Source organism: Mauremys reevesii, linkage group 1, assembly GCF_016161935.1.
Source record: "Mauremys reevesii isolate NIE-2019 linkage group 1, ASM1616193v1, whole genome shotgun sequence".
In the NCBI taxonomy this organism is placed as follows: Eukaryota; Metazoa; Chordata; order Testudines; family Geoemydidae; genus Mauremys; species Mauremys reevesii.
The window spans coordinates 98,927,685-98,948,795 of NC_052623.1; the positions used below are offsets into that span (position 1 = coordinate 98,927,685).

The 21,111-nt window shown below is 41.4% G+C and overlaps 1 protein-coding gene across 10 annotated transcripts in view; it reads left to right on the plus strand.

The window, feature by feature from the left end:
- Positions 1 to 21,111, plus strand: part of GPC6 (glypican 6) — a 1,136,844-nt gene that overhangs the window by 875,657 nt on the left and 240,076 nt on the right. For all 10 annotated transcript variants that reach the window (XM_039518904.1, XM_039518933.1, XM_039518930.1 and 7 more), the window contains one exon: positions 3,935 to 4,100. In XM_039518904.1, coding sequence (XP_039374838.1) covers positions 3,935 to 4,100 — 166 coding nt within the window. The remainder of the gene's footprint in view (positions 1 to 3,934; positions 4,101 to 21,111) is intronic.

A 21,111-nucleotide genomic window follows, 5' to 3' on the forward strand; every position in this document is an offset into this window, starting at 1 on the left:
CCATTCTAGACCTCCACGAACTCAACAAGTTCATGAAGAACTCAAGTTCTGTATGGTCTCCTTGGCCTCTATCATTCTTTTCTTGGATCCAGGGAACTGCTATGCTGCCCTCAGTTTGAAGGACGTGTACTTTCATATAGCAATAACTGCGCCCCACAGAAAATATCTCAGGTTTGTGGTGAGCAATAACCAAATGACTACCAAATACTCAAGTCAGAAATCGTCCATAAATGCCAGCATAGAGAGAAAGAGAAATGTATGTACGTGTATGTGTGTGTGTCTAACGTGACTAGTTGTCTTTAACAAAAGTGTACTAAGCTTTTTCTTGAGAAGTTTGATTTAGATTTATGTACTTGACAGTGCCACAGCCTTTTGCTTTAAAAGCAGGTCAAGTACATAAGAAAGTAAGACACATTGCAAATGTGGTGGCATACAGGGGAGTACAGTTTCATGGCTTTTACCCAAGTAGGTTTTTTCTTCAGTTATGTATATTTGAAAGTCACTCACACAATCTGTGTCACTTCTGGATGAAATAATATTCAATCTAGAATTGCTGAGGGGGGAAAGACAAGTGTTCAGTAATGAGGCCTTCAGGAATTTTACTTTTTATTTTTGTATGCCTATAAAAATACACATTTATCTAAAGTTAAGGTTGTCAAAAAAGCTCACAAAATGAAATAAAACGCTTGCCTGGAAGCAGAAATGTAATCCTACATCTAGTAGGCACAATCAAGGCTCAGAGGGGTAATGTTGAGATGTGCCGCAGTTTGAGTACACTTATATTGAAATGGAATTGTCACATTAAATACAGGGATGTGGTATAATTACTGACTCAACTGTATGGTTATTCCTCAGTTATGCAAAGCCATGCAATATGATTGAGAGGGTATCATTCACAATAACTGGTTATTTCTAAACCCAAACGTATGTAAATTTCTCTGCTTTGGCTTAGGGCCAATTAAAAGAAATCATTTAAAAAAATCCCCTCTGACTCCTTCTCCATCAATATCAGTTACAACTGGACTAGTAAAGGGAAAATCCAATGGTTCCCATAAGCCCATTCAGGTTTTGAATAATTCCGAATGGAAAGAATGATCTTTTGTTGACTGAAACTGGTTTGCAGACAAGAATTACCACATGGGAGAGTCTATTTTTGAAGATGAGGATGAAGAAGAGAGCTTTGAAAATACATAAAATAGAGATGGCCAGTGGCAAGCAAATTATTTATGGTTGCAATACCAGTTTCAAAGGATAAGTGCCTGATTTCATATGCTCATAACATTTCTGAAAAAAAAATCATTTTCTAAAATGAAATTTTCTGTGTTTGGTCTGTGTCTCAGTATTTAGAAAGTTTGAGCAAAATTCCCTCAACCTTTTTTCATGACCATAGAGGAACCATAAAAGCTTATCCACAGTGTGTGTGGGGGGATTCTAACTATATTTTCTTGAATAGAATTATAGCCAAAACAGCTGAAACTTGCTCTGAACAGACCTCTCACTGGGGATTAGTGCTCTTCCTAGGTTTGGAGGATTAAAAATTAAAAATAAAGTTATAAATGATTGAAGAGACACTTTTGAGCATACTCAGCAGCATCTACTATGATTCTTAGCAGAATCCTATTAATGTAAAAGTGTCATGTAAAAGTCTCATTTAAACATACACTCAGCAGTCCTTCAATAATCAGTGTTTTAACATCAGGGATAAGAGAAAATCAGACTTTTTCTATGGTTTTAATAATCGCAAGTTCATTATTGTGCTCTCTTCAAACATTCTGAACAGCAGAGAGCAGAATGGATTTCTGCCATGTCCCTGCGCTGGTCACCATTGCATGGGGAAATATCTGTTTTAACCCATTGTGACAAGGAATCATTATTCTTTTTTTATTGTAATAGTGCCCAAAATGTGCTAAGCACTTTCTGAACATAGAGGTAGAGATAGTGCCTGCCCTGAAGAGTTTACATTGTAATGGCAGATATAATGTAAAACAAAAAACAAAACAAAACAAAAACACCAGTCAGGGAAATAGGAGGGTGGGGAGATGGGGATTTCAAAAATAAGGTCTCTCAGTTATTTAGATATTATGCACATATCTTCTTACAAAATACATTTCTCCATCTTCTTTTCCACCTTCAACAAACAACTAACATCAATTTCCAGTGCAAATTAGTAATTAATAGTATATATAGCAAAAAAAGGTTACTTAATTTAGACAATCACCTCTGGTAGTAATGGGTCTGATCCAAAGTTCATTGAAATCAATGGAAGTCTTTCCAGTTATTTCAATGAGTTTTGGATAAGGCCCAATATGAATAATCCTACTGTGTTATGCCAGGTACATTAGTTAAGTTACATCAAGAGGATGCTGTGCTGTTGTGATGCATTGGGGTTTCTTTCAGACCAGAAGGGATTGTCACTACCTGGCCTGGAACCTTGAGTGGCTCTGTGATTAGGGGCGGCTCTAGGAATGTTGCCACCCCAAGCACAGCAGGCAGGCTGCCTCCTGCAGGAGGTCCTCTGAAGCCGCGGGACCAGCGGACTCTCTGCAGGCACGCCTGCAGGAGGCCTTCCGAAGCCGCGGGACCAGTGGACCCTCCGCAGGCACGCCTGCGGGAGGTCCGCCGAAGCCGCGGGACCAGCAGACCCTCCGCAGGCAAGCCACCGAGGGCAGCCTGCCTGCTGCCCTCGCGGCGCTGGCAGAGCGCCCCCCGTAGCTTGCCGCCCCAAGTACGTGCTTGGCGTGCTGGGGCCTGGAGCCGCCCCTGTCTGTGATGTGCAGCTTTGGCTCAGATCCCTGACACCAGAAGCCTGCTCACAGCACAGTGACTTCACTCTGGTTTCCACCAGCCTGGTTATTCCTTGCAGGGTGACACCAACAGCCCTTCCAGACCTGAGTCTTTCAAAAACTCCTCTGCAGTGCTTGGTCCCTCTCACTGTAGCACTCACAGAAACTTGTCAAGTTTGCTGCTCCTTGAAAAAGACAGTGCACAGTACCAGCCTGTTAGTATGGCTGAGGATTTTACTCCTCAGTTTGAAATACTGCACTGAAGTGCTTGTGTAATAAAACAAGAATAAGTTTATTAACAAAGAATGATACCAAGTGATACCAAGTAGAGGATTTGGAATAGAAACGCTTACAAACAAACAAAAGTAACAATAGGCTTCTAAAACTAAAACCTAACTTTACAAAGTACAGTCTTTTGTTCAAAGTAGTTTTCTCACCACAGTAATACTTCCAGCATGGCTGGTCAGTCCTTAGCTAGGATCCAACCCAGAGCCAAAGCACTTGGGTTCTTTGTCTCCTCAGGTGAAGGATGATTATGCTAATTATGATATTTCTCTGCTTTTATCCTCAAAGTTTATCTTTGTTTTCAAGTCAGGAAGCCCTCCTTGGAGGCTCAGCTAGCTGTGTACACTAGAGAGCTGATGCCATGTTAATTTTTACAGTCTCCTCCCCCCACCCCCGTCATGATAGTTAAGAGGCTATCTCCCCACTTGCTAGTTGATGGCTTTTTTTACCTTTTATGTAAATATACTTCCATTGTCTCTCTTTGTTCAATTCACATTGGCGACACATTCAAGCAGGCAGAACCACATCCCTTTGTTTAGGGCAGGGCGCCTGAAGCCCTACCTGTCAAACATCTTTTTAAGAACATATTTCCAACACATATCTGTAATTCTGGGGCTGAATTACACTGACGTCAAAATGGGAATGTTGACATCTATGTTCTTGGAACTCATTGATGTCTGTGCCTAATTAAGATAATTGTCAGTAATTGATTAGTCACACAGGAGAGTATTAGCAAAGGTTAAGCTCCTGTCACAAATTGTCCTCTCTGTATCAACTGCCTGAGGAGCATCTCAGCTACATAGTATCTCATGGGATAGGAAACTGACTTCCTCTTTTTTCTTTTCTACCACCCTTAAACTCCACAGGTCAGTCCAACCCCAGGGTGCATCCGTGCACTAATGAAGATGTTATACTGCCCTTACTGCAGAGGACTTCCCACTGTGAAACCTTGCAACAACTACTGCCTCAACGTAATGAAGGGCTGCCTAGCAAATCAGGCCGATTTGGACACTGAGTGGAATCTGTTCATAGGTAAGAGGGGTTTAAATAATTGGTGAAACAAGGAGATGATAGGAAATATCTGTGGTGCTTTGTGAGTCCAGAAAAATACTATCATCAGCATTTACCAGTGTGGAAAATGGAGCTTTAAGTCAAGCAGTAATTGAATCTCCTCTCACTTTTTAATCAAAGTTTCTGGCTTGTAGTAAGAAATTACTGTTCCGCCCCAGAGCTGTTCTTATTAAATATATAAAGGTGTTGTGTGATGCTAAGGTTTCTGAACTGAATTATTAGAGGATATGCAAAGCATGCTGAAAAAGTTTTGGTTGAGGATGTGATAATAAGATTAACATGAAAGTGAGAGAAATACTGTGTATTAACTATGTGCTTGCGGGCTGAGCACCTGTTAGCAAGGTCTATCCACCTTGACAGGATGGATACACCTACAACTCTGGCATTTCTTAATTCCAATACCATGAGGGGAAAGAGCTTTTAAAAGTTACAGTTGCGGCAAATAAACTATTAGTTCAATGCTTTGCGTTAAAATCATAGAAGATTAGGGTTGGAAGAGACCTCAGGAAGTCCCGGGGGGTGGGATATCTCAGTGGTTTGAGCATTGGCCTGCTAGACCCAGAGCTGTGAATTCAATTGAGGGGGCCATTTAGGGAAATGGGGTAAAAATCTGTCTGGGGATTGGTCCTGCTTTGAGCAGGGGGTTGAACTAGATGACCTCCTGAGGTCTCTTCCAACCCTCATATTCTATGATTCTATGATCTGGTCCAACCCCCAACTCAAAGCAAGTCCAACCCCACCTAAATCATCCCAGCCAGGGCTTTGTTAAGCCGGGCCTTAAAAACCTCTAAGGATGGAGATTCCACCACTTCCCTAGGAAACCCATTCCAGTGCTTCACCACCCTCCTAGTGAAATAGTGTTTCCGAATATCCAACCTAGACCTCCCCCACTGCAACTTGATATGTGTTGACATCTGCCTTTCAATATGTAGAATGAAAAAATATAAAGTTCACAATCAGAATCTTAGAAGGAACAGGGTGGAAAACCATCATTTAAGGAAATGTTTGATTCCAGTTTAATTCGCATAAACCTTTAAGGGAGTGTGCTGACCAAAAAACAAGTCTCCCTAACAACCAGACAGAATTAAGGTACAAATAAAGGGCCCCAGCTTTCAAAAGGGTAACACTGAACCAAAAAAGTGGTTTAGAAGAAAAGTGCATTTGATATCATTTAGTGCAAGGACATGATGATGACAAAGCAAATAATAGTGTGGCAAGGCAAAAAAATAGGTAGATATTTCAACCTCTAATGAGCTTTTATCATTCTACAGATGCCTAAACCAGATTGCTAAAAACAGTGGTCCTAAAGCAAAAGACAAAACTTCTATGTATGACAAAAGAAAAGAAATTCTGCCTCATGAATTTAGAGAGACAATACCCTGAGCAAACACATTTTTCCTCATTTTAAACTGAACTGGATGGTGTGAGATGGCAAGTTAGGCTCTGACTTGCAAACTGTTGAATTTGCATTCTATTTAGGAGTAGGGTGACCAGAGGGCAAATTTGAAAAGTTGGGATGGGGGTGGGGGGTAATAGGAGCCTATATAAGAAAAAGCCCCCCAAATCAGCACTGTCCCTATAAAATCGGGACATTTGGTCATCCTACTTAGGCGAGATGGCATAAAAAAGTGGGGAGGGGTGAAAAATGGAGTAGAGAGTAGGCAGAATGAAAAAACAATACTGAAAGGATGAAGGTGACAATAATAAAGATCAGAGGGACAACCTAATGAATAAATAATAGATGGGACCCACTTCTGCCACTCTGTTTTTTTACATAGGACAAGATTATGACTCACAATATGCAACCACGCTAGGAAGGAAGTTTCTAAGATATGTCCCTTTACTCCCTTGGACTGCCCAACTGCACCATGGAAAACAGCATGGTAGAGAATGTAGCCTCTGTAGGATTACTTCTCTCCCCACTTGTGCAGATGACTGGGGAATAGGCTGGCAGGGATGAAGAGTGGGAGAAGTCAACTTACCAGCCAGACAAGTTAAAATAGAGTGGAAGGGAAAGTAATATGCACTTGGTAAAGATCTAGCACAGATTTTTATCCTTTGGAGCAAGAGAGGAATAACAGACCAAATTATGACTGCTGCTGGTCCTGTCCCTGGAGCAGTGCAAGTATGTGCCACCTGTTACTCAGGACTTGTGGTAACCTGAAAATCATATCCTTTTTGTGCAGGTAGAGAGATTTAGAGTTATTTCCTTAATACAAAATTGAAACTTCACTTAAAATGGAAAATGTCCTTAATTTTAAATTTAATTACTTGGTTAAAAAAACCAGCAATCACCACAATCACAAATGGAGTTAAATTGTGGGGTGAAGAGGGTTGGGGGCAGGAATCTGATACACTCAGAATAGTTCAGCAAGCTCCCAAAACCAGATTGGCAACATTTCAAAATCTTGAATTCCACAAGGTTCACCAACCCCTTAAAAAAAAAGGCATGGCAGGAGCTAAAGACACTGGAGGTAAGAAAGGTTTAGAAACGGCTAAATGGCTTCCAGGGTTGAACATTACCTGGAACAGGCTGGGTGAAGAGCCAAAGACAAGGACAAAGAGCCTCATCTTCTCCAACAAATTGATGTGAATTGGTTGGAAATGCACTCCTCTTTATTGCCCAAATGAAAAATATTTAGTGTTTTTATCATTTTAAAATAATACCGCTTTTAGATTGAAAATGAAGTTGTAATTAATGTAGACACTCATGAAAGTGAAGAGCTGAAAATAAAGCTTTTTAGGACTTGATACTGGATTCTCTCTTTCTCTCTCATGAATTCATCTCAGTGAGGTAGGTGGATAGGCGAGGGGAGAGAGAGATATATGGAAAATGTATTCTGTTTTATCCCACTTTGCAAGATCCTTGTCAGCTTTGCTGAAGATAAAACTTCTTAACCCTTTCTTTTTGTGGGATTGTAATGCAGTGAGTTGCCTCTGCCAGATGGCTGTTGGGTGCTTTCTAATGGCACATGCAATTCTCTTAGTACTAAACACAACAAAACTTCTACTCACTGAATTAAAATGAACAGCAGCATTTTACAGCACCCAGTGAACTATGAAAGATTGAAAAGAATGCATGAGCATTTTTTATGCCTGTTAATGTTAGGAACCATGCACTAGGAAAAAAATAATTTTGTGCATTAACAGTCTCTGCTTAGGCAGACATCCCAAATGTTAGTGCATATTCATACACAAAAAGCCAGCTTTGCTCTTCTACTAGTTTTCATGTTGCAAGCTCTTGCAAATGTTGATGGTTGGAGAAAACTCAACAGTGCATTTGTGACCAAAGGGGCACCTTTTGTGGATGGGGCAGTAATTGCTAATAATATCCCACAGCTATTTTAATTGCCAAAATTCTGACACCAAAATTCTACAAATGAAGAAGGGAATTGGGCTATCTGACAAGAGGATGTCACATGTTCCATCTAGCTTATAAATACAAAAGTTAAGGCAGAAATCACATTTATATAGCTGCAATAAATCCTACATCTACTTTAAAAGATTGGAAGATTCAGATAGCATCCCCAAAACATCTGATGCGTTCCGGAATTTTATAGACTATGAAAATTAGTAAGAAGGGATGCAGCTGCAGCATTTTATTAATTTTTTTCTGCTTGTGTCACCTTAACCTGTATTCTTTTTATGCAACATTTTATTGCAAGTTATTTTTTTAAAGAATTACAAAATAAGAGCCAAATCTTGCCTTTTTTACTCCAATAGAAATCCTATGAAACTCAATGGGAGATTTTTCCTGAGAAAAGATTTAGTAAGGGACAAGAAGTTGTAGCCATGGATAACTGATGAAATAAATTCTATTTTCTGTTTGTCTAAATGACAGGGAAAGGATATAGTGCCTAAGAGGTCACTTTAAAGTGTATCAGTCACATTAGCTTTTCAAATACTTGCTTTAAGGAAGTTTGATTTCCATGATGTGCCAGTAAGCAAGATTGCCCAAATTCCCATGCATTAAGCCTGACAGGTGAAATACCAAAAGACAAAGTAATAAAACTGCACCAGGGGTCTGTCCAATTGTCATCCAGAATAACACATTAGCTAGATTACATAGATTAGATCAAGGGTGTCAAACAGTCTCTGTCAGAGGGGCAAATTGTATTTTTAATTATGTCGAATGGACTAGGGTGTACATTTATGACTACATCCTCCCCTCCCTGCACAGAGAAGTTCCTGCTATTGTCAATGAAGTTTGCTTAGAGATCAAGGTGTGCTGCTGTCCTGGAAGCACAGACTAGAACAGTGGTGGGCAAAGTTTTTGGCCCGAGGGCCACATCGGGGTTGCAAAACTGTATGGAGGGCCAGGAAGGGAAGGCTGTGCCTCCCCAAACAGCCTGGCCCCCACCCCCTCCCACTTCCCGTACCCTGACTGCCCCCCTCAAGGCCCCCAACCCATCCAACCACCCCACCGCTCCTTGTCCCCAGACCACCCCCTCCCGGGATCCCCCGACCCTAACTGCTCCCCTGGGTCCCCACCCCCTATCCAACTCCCTATCCAACTCCCCCCTCCCTGTCCCCTGACTGCCCCCCAGGATTTCCTGCCCCTTGTCTAATGCCCCGGTCCCCTTACCATGCCACTCAGAGCAGCAGGACTGGCAGCCATGCCACTTGGCCGGAGCCAGACATGTTGCCCTGCAGGAGTGTGCAGCGTCGCCGCCCATAGCACTGCCTGTGCGGCGGTGTGGCCGCGGGGGAGGGAAACTAAAATAGTCACTGTACTTATAGGAATGAGTGTACTTGCGCTTATACTTTTGAAAATGTTTCTGTAACATATTATATCAATATCTAAAGCAAATTATCATAGTTCAACTATTGTACTTGGAGTCAAATTCTACTCTCAGTAATGTGTAAATCAGGATAACTTCACTGACAGCTTTGGACCTATTCCATTGCACAGCTATTAACAGTAACAAAGTATACGCAAAAACACTTTTTCTGAGGAGCTATGCAACAGTACATTAACCCTGCCCTCATTCTACTGCTAGTTTGTAGCAGGAGAGAGGGAAACAGCTGGGAACCTGGTGCACAATCTCCAAAACTAAAAGTTAAGCAAATGATCCAGGTTCTGGTCACAAATGTTTATCTGGGAATTCATGTAGCGTCAAAAAACTTCCCAGTTTTCAACAGCTGGCCAAGGTGGCTTCTGCACCAGCTGTGCACCTCTATCCTTACCCAGCTTGGGGAACAAGAAAGTACAGTAGTAGAGCTCTGCTATGTCTATCATCCAATGGCCTAGATTTTGTTAAGTACCCTACTCCAGTAGCGTACGTTAGAGCAGCATCTCTGCTACTCTAACCCTCAACAGGGCCAGAGTGGGACTTGCTTCAGAATCAGAGACCCACAGCCAGCTCTCTCATAACACTCCCTTCTGTACCCAGGCACACACCATGCTGACTGGAGTTCAGCCACAGGAGAGAATCTGGCCCAAGACATTTCCCTGTGTGCTATTCCTGTCAGTTTTCTATAAATTATTTGAGTGATGGCCGGTGCGGTGGGCCTGTGCTGTTGATGACTGCTCTGGTGATTGTGTTTGAAGAATCTCTCTTGTATTTTTCATGTTGTTGATGTGGCAAAAATCCTCACCTTACGAGACCTATAGAAGGAAGTTTGACATAAAATCTCAGTTCAAGTAACCCATTTTCTGTAAATAAAACTCTACATCAAAAACATAACTATTTTTTCCGAATGGAAGCTTTTAGTGATCGGCAGTGAAAACTTAAAACCACTTTTATTTATTGCTTACAGAAACCCACAGGACTTAGACTCTGTACTCTGTCTGTTGTTTGTGCACTGCAAAGCACAGGGATAAATACTTCCTTTTAAGCTGCTAGAAACGATTCAAATCTACCTATCTGGTTTTTATACTAGCTCATCACCATGATATCTGTGCTCCTCAAGTCCCTCTTTCAATCATGAAAAATGCATACTGTAATTCTGATAGTAATCCTCTACAGTTTCCTTTATCCTGCAGATAATATTTCAGTAAACAAGCAGAGCCTTAGCTGTACAAGCAGCTGGAATACTCGTAGGTGGGCATGTGGAACCTGAACTCATATCAGCAGTTTACTGAGGAAGAAATGGGAAAAGGCACCTAAACAAAAAGCTTCCTGGTTTTGTTTGCGTGTGTGTGTTGTTCATTTCCTGTAATGCACAGTTTATGGAGCTCATCTACATCACGACTGCACTATGGGGAAAAGACTGTGAACCCAGTGTGACTATCCGTAGAAAAATTGCTTCTGCTGTTGCACATGTTAATAAGCAGAAAAAAATATGGGTGGGAACAGCCCTGGTTTCCTGGCATTTGAGGTCCTATTTTTAATTTAAATCCATTGGGGCCGTATTTTGTTGACATTTATCACATATTGGTACCACTCTGGAATGGTGGGCGAAATGCCCCCCACATGCTTCAATGGGTGGGGGAAATCGGTGGGGCTGTTGGTGAAAGGGAATCATTCCATTCCCTGAGGGACTCTAGGTAGCTCTTTTCCTCTTTGAAGTCTCTGGCACCCATTGGCCAGCATTCCTCAGCTCCCAAGATTTAACCTGGAATGGAGGTCCATGTGGAGCCTCTTTTGGTTCCATTCTGTCCTACCTACCCTGAACTAGGAATGGGAATCCAGCCTGACAGATGTTGCAGGTCTATCGAGCATCCATTTGGGGGTCAGGAAGGAATTTTTTCTCCTATGAGCCAATTGGCAGAGGACCAGGGAATTTTTCACCTTTCTTGTGGCACCTTCAAACCGCAGTAAGTTAAGTAGGAATGTGCTTGATACCTAACTGAGGTACTTGGCTGAGTTGTTTGTCACAACTTGTGGCCAGTTTCCAGGGAGTCTAAAAGGGTGAAATAAACAGTCCCCAGAGGTAAAAGACCTGGGATTTTGATGATGGGTCTTGGGCTCATGGGAAAGGGTGAGACCTTTTGGCCCCCATGGGCTGAGGTCCTCACCATTGTGCAACCTCTGACCCCTTTGCATAGCGGGTTGGTGTTAGGACTCAGAGAGAACTGAGTCCTGGGGCATAGACTGAGGAGAGCTCACTCCGAGTTATGGGTTGTCTGGTAAGGAGCTCTGTAAACTCCTCCTAGAACCAATTAAGTGCCTGGTGTTGGAGAGTATGTGTAATGGGTTTGCCCCTCCCCCGTGTAAGCGTTTAATAAGAGTTGCAGCCTGCCAGTTAAAATCCATCGATGGGTCTGTCCTCATGTTGCCCCTGTGTCCGCATCAGTGAGGCAGGGATATCATTAACAGTGCAGGAGCTCAGCAGTCTTGTGCAATCTGCATTCCCCCTATTTCAGTGTAATTTATTTTAAAACTAATTCAGATTGTTTTATAAACCTGTTCTTGTTTAAATGGAAATATGTGGTTAAGCAACAGATTTTTGAGGGATGTCCTTTCCAAGTCCACACAAAAATGCTTGTCAACATTTGGAATAAAGTAGAAGGGCAGGAACCATGTCACCGTGTGTATAGCAACTAGCACAATGGGGCCCTTATTTTGATAAGAATATTTGGGTGCTAATGCAATATGAATGTTTAACACTAATACTCCACAACTCTAGGAGGGAACCCTAAAAGCAAAAAGTGGGCTTTGAATTCAAACTCTTTTCCTCACTGCCCACCTCTTCCTGTCATCTTACACTGAAATGAAATGACTGGTTAGCACTCAGCAGCTCAGCTTAGAGAGTGCTGCACAGAATGGCCAACTACTCTGAGTTTCAGTGTAGTGGAGGTGTTGGAGAAGCTGTTGTGGCACTGCCCTTCAAAAAGTTATGAGTAAGCTCTGGGGCTTTACATAAAACATTGTTAGAAATGAGAGAATAAGTTCATTATTTATTACCCTAAGTCTGCATGATTCAGACATTATTAAGCAGCAATCTTCCTTGCCCATATCTAAACTCTCTGAGGAATCCAATAAGCAGAACTTCTCTTTCTGTTCCAGATTGCTCTGTATATCATCACTTCAGAAGAATTTGATGTTCAGTAAAAGAAGTGATCTCATAAGTAATAAGTTATTCAGATGTCAAAAATGTTACTGCCATGTAGTTATATTTAATAGGAGATATAGTTAATAGTTAATGATTCACTCATATTATATTCCATATGTTTTTCTCCTTTCTGAAGTGATGGGAGGTTTATAGGGGGAAAAAACTTCTGTTTTCATTAAATTAAAGCCATTGAACCATATTCAACAGGGGCATCCCTAGAGTAGGCATTTGACAAGAAGGTTTAGTCTATCCGCACTCCCAGTATCCCAGTTACAAAATGAAACAACTCTTTCCTTAACTGAAAATCCAATAAAAGAGGATTCCCCGAATTCAAAATGTCTTAAACCAAAAATATATGCTGCTACTGCTGCAGCAGCAACATCCTATAATGCTGTTTTATAAAATCCTTCTATTTCTCTCAATGGATGAACTGCAGGACAAAGAGAGGAGTTATAATCCTGATCGGAAACTGTTTATAGATAGCACATACAAGCATAATTTTATTTTGAACCAAAATCTAGTTTGAGATTGGTGTTTAGCCGTAATTGGCCAAACCAAAATCCCAGTTTCCAACAATTTCATTCTTTGTAGAATTTACCCATTTCTAATATATAGTGGGGATCTAGTTAACCAAACCAGTTTGTAAACACCATTCCCTTCTCAGTCTAACAGGTTAATGGTCTATGTACTTAGTTGTTGCCTTTGCTTAATCTAAGGAGTAAATGTGTTATGGGGGAAAATGATTTTGTGTGTGTGTGAAATTTTGGGGAATGGGGAATTCTAAACTACTACTGTTTTATGAGGTGATAGTACTTTGACTCATTTTACCTGTACCAGGAATGTCAGGGGCAATGGATCTTCTTAAAAGGAGGTGGGGGGCCTTGTCCCTCCTCTTCCCCAAAGTCCCCGCCTCCAGCCAATCCAGTGCTGGGCCAGGAGACCAGGCTCCTCCACCTGCCCAGGTTGGAGAGGCCTGAGAACAGCCTCCAGCCGATGTCCTCAACCCCTGGTTCCCCCGCCGAGAGCAGGTGGAGAGTCTGTGGCTACCACAGCTGCCTGCACAGCTCTTAACCTGGCCTGGTTCCAGCTTCTGGCATGACCTGAGGGCGGGGTCTTGGGGGCCAAAGAACCACAGCTGGGCCATGGCAAGAGCCATCCGGGCAGCTGTGGGGAACCGCGGACCTTCCATCTGCCCTCAGTGGGGTGGGGGGGTGGGAGCAGAGTCACAGGCCAAGGATAGCTCTCAGGGACTCCCCACCCTGGGCGGGTGGAGGGTCCAGGGCTCCCCACAGCTGCCCAGGCTCCCCGAGGCACTCTTACTCAGGCCAGGCTCCAGCTTCCGGCCTGGCCAGGGGGAGAGGCGTGGGGCAGGAGAGGAGGGGCAGGGGGACAGGCCTATAATGAAAAGTTGCCCGCCCATTTTCAAAAGTGGGAGGGCCATTGTCCTGTGGCCCCCCTATTCCAGCACCCCTGCCAGGAATATATAAAGGAGCACGTTGGGCCCAACTTTAGACAAATGGATATAATAACTAGAGTGAAATAAGCACAGTTTGAGCAATAGAAAGTATTTCTTGGAAATACTATGGTATTGCATGGAAATTTTGTCAGCAGCACTCCACTGGGGAGGGATAAGTAATCACTATGAATAAACTTGCCATGCTGTTTGCATTTAATGTAGGGTAATATTTTACTTGGACACAAGAGCACTACTCTGTCCCCACGTGCACCAAAATTTGGCTGCCGTACTTTTTTGATAAATTTCACATTACCTAAAATTTTCAGAAAATTCTGTATGTTTTGCAAATACTCCTGTCTCTGCTGGAAAATATTCTGATGCAATAATTAGATCTTTGGCCCAAAGCTATACTCCATGTTTTGCTGCAAGGCTGATGTGTTTGGAGACGGTATGGAGTCAGGTGTGGGAGCATATGGATGGGGAAGGTCTTTTTTGGCACTGGACTATTTTAATTGTCTTAGTGTACTTATCGGCATATTTTAGAAATTTTACTAAATAAATATGAATCTGGTTTGACACAGTAGAAGTAATGGAATTTGATGGTTTGTTATACTAAACATTTCAGTTGTTCTTAGTTTGGTGTTAAGAAATACAGTGTCAAATCCTGCTCTGAGCTAACGTGGTAACTGTAACTGAGTAACAGAGTATCAGGGGATAGCCATTTTCATCTCTATCCACAAACAACAAGGAGTCCAGTGGCACCTTAAAGACTAACAGATTTATTTGTTCATAAGCTTTTGTGAGTAAAAAACCCCACTTCTTCAGACGCACGGAGTGAAAATTACAGATGCATTATTATACTGACACATGAAGAGAAGGGAGTTACCTCACAAGTGGAGAACCAGTGTTGACAGGGCCAACTCAATCAGGGTGGATGTAGTTCACTCCCAATAATTGATGAGGAGGTGTCAATTCCAGGAGAGGTAAAGGTGCTCCCAGTCCCTATTCAAGCCCAAATTAATGGTGTTAAATTAGCAAATGAATTTTAGTTCTGCAGTTTCTCTTTGAAGTCTGTTTCTGAAGTTTTTTTGTTCAAGTATGGCTACTTTTAAATCTGTTATAGAATGTCCAGGAAGATTGAAGTGTTCTCCTACTGGCTTTTGTATGTTACTATTCCTGATGTCTGATTTGTGTCCATTTATTCTTTTACGTAGAGACAGTCCGGTTTGGCCAATGTACATGGCAGAGGGGCATTGCTGGCACATGATGGCATATATAACATTAGTAGATGTGCAGGTGAATGAGTCCCTGATGGTGTGGCTGATGTGGTTGGGTCCTCTGATGGTGTAGCTAGAGTAGATATGGGAACAGAGTAGGCAACGAGGTTTGCTACAGGGATTGGTTCCTGGGTTAGTGTTTCTGTGGTGTGGTGTGTAGTTGCTGGTGAGTATTTGCTTCAGGTTGGGGTCCTGTCTGTAAGTGAGGACTGGCCTGCCTCCCAAGGTCAAAATGTGTTTGCTTTATTCATATTTCAGTAGTTGCAACTATAGTAATTTTGTCTTTTACCACTTTCTTACATCAATCTCTTTAACACTGCAATATTTAGGTATATTAGGATTTTCATTGTAAGCAAATCCACATATTTATTAGGGGTTTATATAATATATCAATAAATTCATCAATAAATGAAACATGGGGTCAGATCTTCAGTTGGTATAAATCATATTGTAGCAATGAAATAATGCCAATTTACATCAGATGAGAATCTGATCCCACTGATATTCAAAGTCTCTACAAAGAAAAGATTTTATTTCCAAAATAAAATTGGTCAAGCTGTTTCTGTCTCATGGTTGATCCAAGCAAAGTAATTTTTCTGATATCAGCTTTCCCCTCTCACATCTAGAGGGGGAAAGTCTTTTTTTTTTAATCTTAATATTTCATTTTCACTTGGGAGCAAATTCTGCTATTGAAATTTTCCACATCTATCTTTTGGCCAACACTTGGCCAACTCTCAGCACACTAAGGATATGTTTCTTTGCACAACCTACAACAACCATTTAAATCAAAATGGCTAAAGCAGGAGTGCTTCATATCAAAAGAAGCAGTTAGACCAGTAAGATTTTTTTAAAAGCAGTTTCTTTCCTGCACTGGTATTGGCTCAGCTTTTGTAGCTTTCAGTAGCATTTTACCCATAGCTAGGCATCTTTTATCTCCCTCCCTCTTCCCAAAGTGTAGGTGGAAGTTTCTTATGTAGCACAGCTTCAAAAGCCTATAAGATTTTTTAAATAGGCACTCATTCAAGGACTCCATAGTTTATTACTGACTGCCTTATAATGGCATGGTGTTGTGATAATATGGTTAAATGCTGTGACTTAGTACAAAGGAATGAAACGTGTTTCAGCTTGACTGTAGTATATGGCCAGCAGTAATAACAGATGCTATTAGTCATAGACCAATGCAAATACTATAATCACTAACTGTAGGTGGCAATAGGTAATCAGAGCATCACATTTCTAGAGGTGCTTTCTTGTGAATTATTATTTTTAGGTGCATTATTATTTCTAGGTGTATTTTCATGAGTGTTGGTTTGCTTTGACATATAAACACAATCTACTTAATACTACTGATATGTTCACAACAAATAGGATATTTAGATGCTGAAATATGGTTCCTGTTGGATAGGCTACTGCTACAGAATTTGTATCTAGATCTGTTTATTTGAACCTTACAAACCTGAAGTGTAATCAGCTCTGGGAGAAGGGGTTGAATCACGACCATTTCCAGATAACAAGAGGGTTTACTCCAGACTCAGAAATCTTTTTTCATTGGTTGCATTTTAATTATCTAAAAAAGTTTATCTGATTCAAAATTATCCTATAAGATTTGATTTGTTGTGCACATGTACAACTCAGTTAAAATGCATTAGTTTCTTTGGTAAGCCCTGTGTATCTACCAGATGGGAAGTGACATATACGCATAAGGCTTCATCATTCCTATATCTCTAGGTCTTTTTTAAAAAAAAAGAAAGAAAAAAGAAAAAAAACACCACAAGCTTACATTTACAAGTGTCTCCAAAATGAAAATATATGCACTTTAGGCAAAACATTTACATTTTGCTTGTGTGCATAGCAGCCATTTACTAGCTCCAAAATATTTATTTTCTATATTGAGTTTCTTTTTATGGTTGATCCACTCTGTTTCAAAGCTGTTCAATTTATACAGCCAGTAAATTACTTTTCCATAATTGCTGTAATTACAGTTCTCCTCATATGCTCATGCTTATTTCTCAGGATTCTGTTACAGTTAAACATTTTGGTAACACAAACATCATGTTTATTTAGAAGATAACCCAAAGTGTTTCTCTAATTAAAAATATATCAAGGAAACTGTCTGCATTTGAAGTAATGTGATATTATTGTGCTTTAAAAGACTCTATAACACACTAGCTATACAGGAAGATGTTACATATGCTGATACAGTTACTAGTTAGTAAAATGCTCATTTAAAAGCCTCCAATATCCCAATCTCTGTTCTTCAGCCTCCAGGTCTCCTATCTAGTATATTTTCCTAATGCTTTTTCCTGAAAAGAAAGTTCACCAGTTTAAAACACAGCTATTAAGAGGATGCATGAATAACAAGTTTTGTTTGTAGAAGCAGTAATAGTCCACTCGAAAAAGAATAAGAAACCACCAAGTACAATTTTGTTGGTGAAGATGCTCAGCAGTAATTAGTTTTCAATTCCTTTTACCAATGCTCTTGCTTCACTTTCTCTGCCTGTGTAGATCATGGAAACTTGTGACTATATTTCTGTTTTCTTTACATTAATGTCTCAAAGACAGAAGAAGAGATGAGGGTGCTCACCATAACTCAGAGCTCCCATTTTCCTGTAAACTTGGTGTGATACTTGGCCTTAAATGTTCTTCTCCCTCACATCTCAATGGCTTCCAATCCATTTATCACCACCTCTACAACTTTTCCCAACCGATGCCACATCTTTGACTCCGCTGAAATCCTCATTTGTTTCATCTCTTGCTGTAGCAGGGTGGTCACCCCACTCCTGCCCTGAAGGGTTTAAAACAGCCCTGGGAGAGGGCTGCGGTGGGGGAAAAGCTAGGCTGATTGGGGGAAGCAGCCACAGGTGGGGCCATGCCCCAATCAGACCACGGTTGGCCCTGTAAGAGGGCTGAGGGCCAGAGACTAAGAGACACTCTCTCTAGCTCCCTAGAGAGAGAAGGACCTGGCTGCCTGGGAAGCTGAGGAGGGTACCTAGGGTGGAGCAGCGCTGGGGAAGGGCAGAGGGGGCTGGGGAGCTCCAGCCTAGCAAAGCTCCAGGCTGCAGGCCAAGTTAAGGGCCCACAAAATGGTACTAGGGTTGCAGAGGGACAGCCCAGGAATAGGCAGAGGCAGCTGGTCCAACCCCCCTTGCCAATGATGAGTGGTTTACAGACTGCAGTCTGCCCCAGGGAGGGGGGCTAGATGATAACTGACAGTAGCCACTGAGGCAAGAGGGTTGGGAGTTCCCTGGGGAGGTGAGACCCAGAGACTGCGGGAGTACTGCAGAAGGCAGAACCCCGAGGTAGAGGGGCATCGGGGTCCAAGAGGCCAGCGGCAGGCAAGGCATCAGCTGGCAGAGGGCGCGCTGGAGCTGGAAAAGAGCTAATTCCCTGGACAACCAGCAGGAGGCGCCGTGCTGGTGAGTCTTCACCACACACTTGTCTATATTACTCCATATTCCTTTCATTTGACCTTCTGAAGTCTTAGTTTACACTGAGCACTGTGGCCTGCCTTTTCATGTATACAAAGAAACACAACTATATCCTCAAAATGTCATTCATTTCTGGATCTAAGTCAAAGCTCACCTCTTGAAGAACTTGCCATGGATTTACTTGAACTTATGTCACAGACCTTCTCTCTCCTTAGTACCTCTCCACTCTATGCAATGCTTTAGGATTTATTTTTAAATATTCTCCTTTACAGTGTTTCTGTTGGTAGGTGAACTAAAGAAACCCTTAAGTAAAAATACCCGCCCCCCCAAAAAAAGATCACAATGAAGAAACTATTTCATTCAAATACAGTACAAACAACAAAAACAAAACAACACGCCACCAACAACAACTAAGCAACCAAAATTCAGTCAAACTAACCAGCCCAACTTAATATTAGAAATTGGCCCGTATATTCAGTGCAACATGCCAGTATAACAGATCCCCCATCATACCCTACATCTCCATTCTCTTTCTGCCACCAATCTCCTAAACTGCGAGGGAAACAAACAAATGGGCTTTGGAGAGTTTTCTGAGAGTCAAGTGATTCAAACTATTTTGGATTAAATAGTGTGTGAACTCCAGTTGAAGAACCCTCATGAAACATCATGCTGTCAGCAGCCCCCTCCCATTTAAGTTCTGTAATTATTGATGGATTGTTCTGGTTGGAGAGAGAATGACAAGATAAGGAAGAGCTGCCTTTTGCTCATTAATAGTGGACAAAGTTCCGCTATAGTATTCAAAACAGTTGAAAAATAAGACAAAAATTGCTTACTCTAGTGAACAGAAAGATTTTTGCTTCAGTTTTCTATTTCTACCTGTCTGAATAGGCAGATATTTCCAATCCACAAAAGTCTATTAAAATCACTTTAAAATACAACTAATGTCCATCTTACACTTGTTGAAAACTTCCCAAACTATTAATTATGGTAGGTTATAACAGAGCTTTGTTTTAAACAAAACATATCCCAAAGTGCTTTCCTTAGTTAAATAATGTAAGATACTATATGGTAAAAATTACAAAAAGCAATGATGGTTTTTTTTGTAGTGAATAAATAAAAACATTCATTCATAAAGCCAATAATGGAGGGTAAATTGGGGTTAGAAATTGTGAAGCATACATAAGAACATATGTATTCAGATGAGATTTGTAAACAGAACTCATGAGGTGGCAAAATATAAAAAAGCTATTGTAAATGGCAGATGATGGTGAGAACTAGACTCTCTCAACACAGTAAAGGGACAGAAATCAGTCTGCTCCTGGATAATGGAAGAGAACAGCGAGAAATGGAGACCCTGGAAGTTAGAGTGAACTGTTAAGGTCAGCCCTGTGTAGAGGAGTGGGGTGTAACTGTTGCTACTCCAGCAAGATCTGGGGGAAGGAAATGTGACTTGGAGGATCACAATTCTTTCCTTGCACCCAAGGGAAAGGAAGGCCTGGTCTACACTTAAAAATTAGATCAACCTAGCTATGTCACTCAGGGCAGTGAAAAATTTCAGTGCCATAATTATGTCAACTTAACTCCCGTTGTAGATGCAGCAAGGTCAATGGAAAAATTATTCCGTTGACCTAACTACCACCTTTCAGAGAGATGGATCAGCTACATCAAACAGAAAAACCCCTTCCATCAAGGTGGAAAACATCTACACTATGGCACTACAGTGGTACGGCTGCACCACAGTAGCTGTGCCACTGTACCATAGACATACCCACATTTCCTCTAGACCTTTATTTTGTGCACATTACTTACCTACTTTCAGCTGGCCAGAATGTTGTGGAGGCAGAGGGAACACTCCATCCACTCAGCACATGTTCTTGTTGGGGGATTGAATATTCAGTCCCTGCTCTCTCCTGTAGCCCTTAGCCAAGGTATGGAGATCACTAATGCATCCTAGCAAAGGAATTAGCTGGGAGGTGGAGGCTTACACCCCTATGCAACTGTAGTATGTTGGGCCACAATATGGTCATGAGAGACAATCAGATAAGAAAACTAGATCAAGTCCCTAGATGGTGATTTTGACCTGAATCCTGAAGCAGATGGGAAGACAGAGGCACTATTTGGTGGTGGTGATATAGTGTCTCTTTGTGTGTTTTAGAAGGTGGTCAGTACTCGCTAGTCAGAAGACCTGCAACATGGAAAGGCCACAGACTGTGAAGGGGTTAATCAAAGTGAAAGTGAATTTCTAAAATAAAGGTGGTATAAAGGCACAGAGGAATTGCTGTAGCGATAGATATAAGAAATATGAAGAAGGCCATCTACACACATAAGGTGTGTGGGAGGAAGAGAGCTCAGGGTCAAAGATCATGCCAAAGTGAGTCAAGGAAGCAAATTGTAGATGCAGAATATTATTTGGAATCTATTGTTCAGACTGTAAGCTCTTGGGGCAAGGCCTATGCCCTCTAATATGGTTGTAAATCATCTGGCACATTTTGGCTGTTCTTGGAATAAAATTATAATGAAAAATATTATCAGCACTCATAGCCACTCAACGGTGTCGGAAACTCCAGCTGCATATCAGCATCCCACCACCGCAAATGCCTTGTTGTGCCTTCTTTCTAAAGTCTGACTGTAGTAAATTTGAATAGATGAAACTTGTGGAAAATAGGGACTGCTCAGATACTTCAAAGTTGGTCAGATTCATAAGAGTCAGTGAATGGTTTTTTCAAGGCCTTCAATCTCTGTAATGGAATTTTACTGAAGATTGATTACACTGCCTTACTAATTAGGTCTTAATGAGCAGTTTACTTTTGATA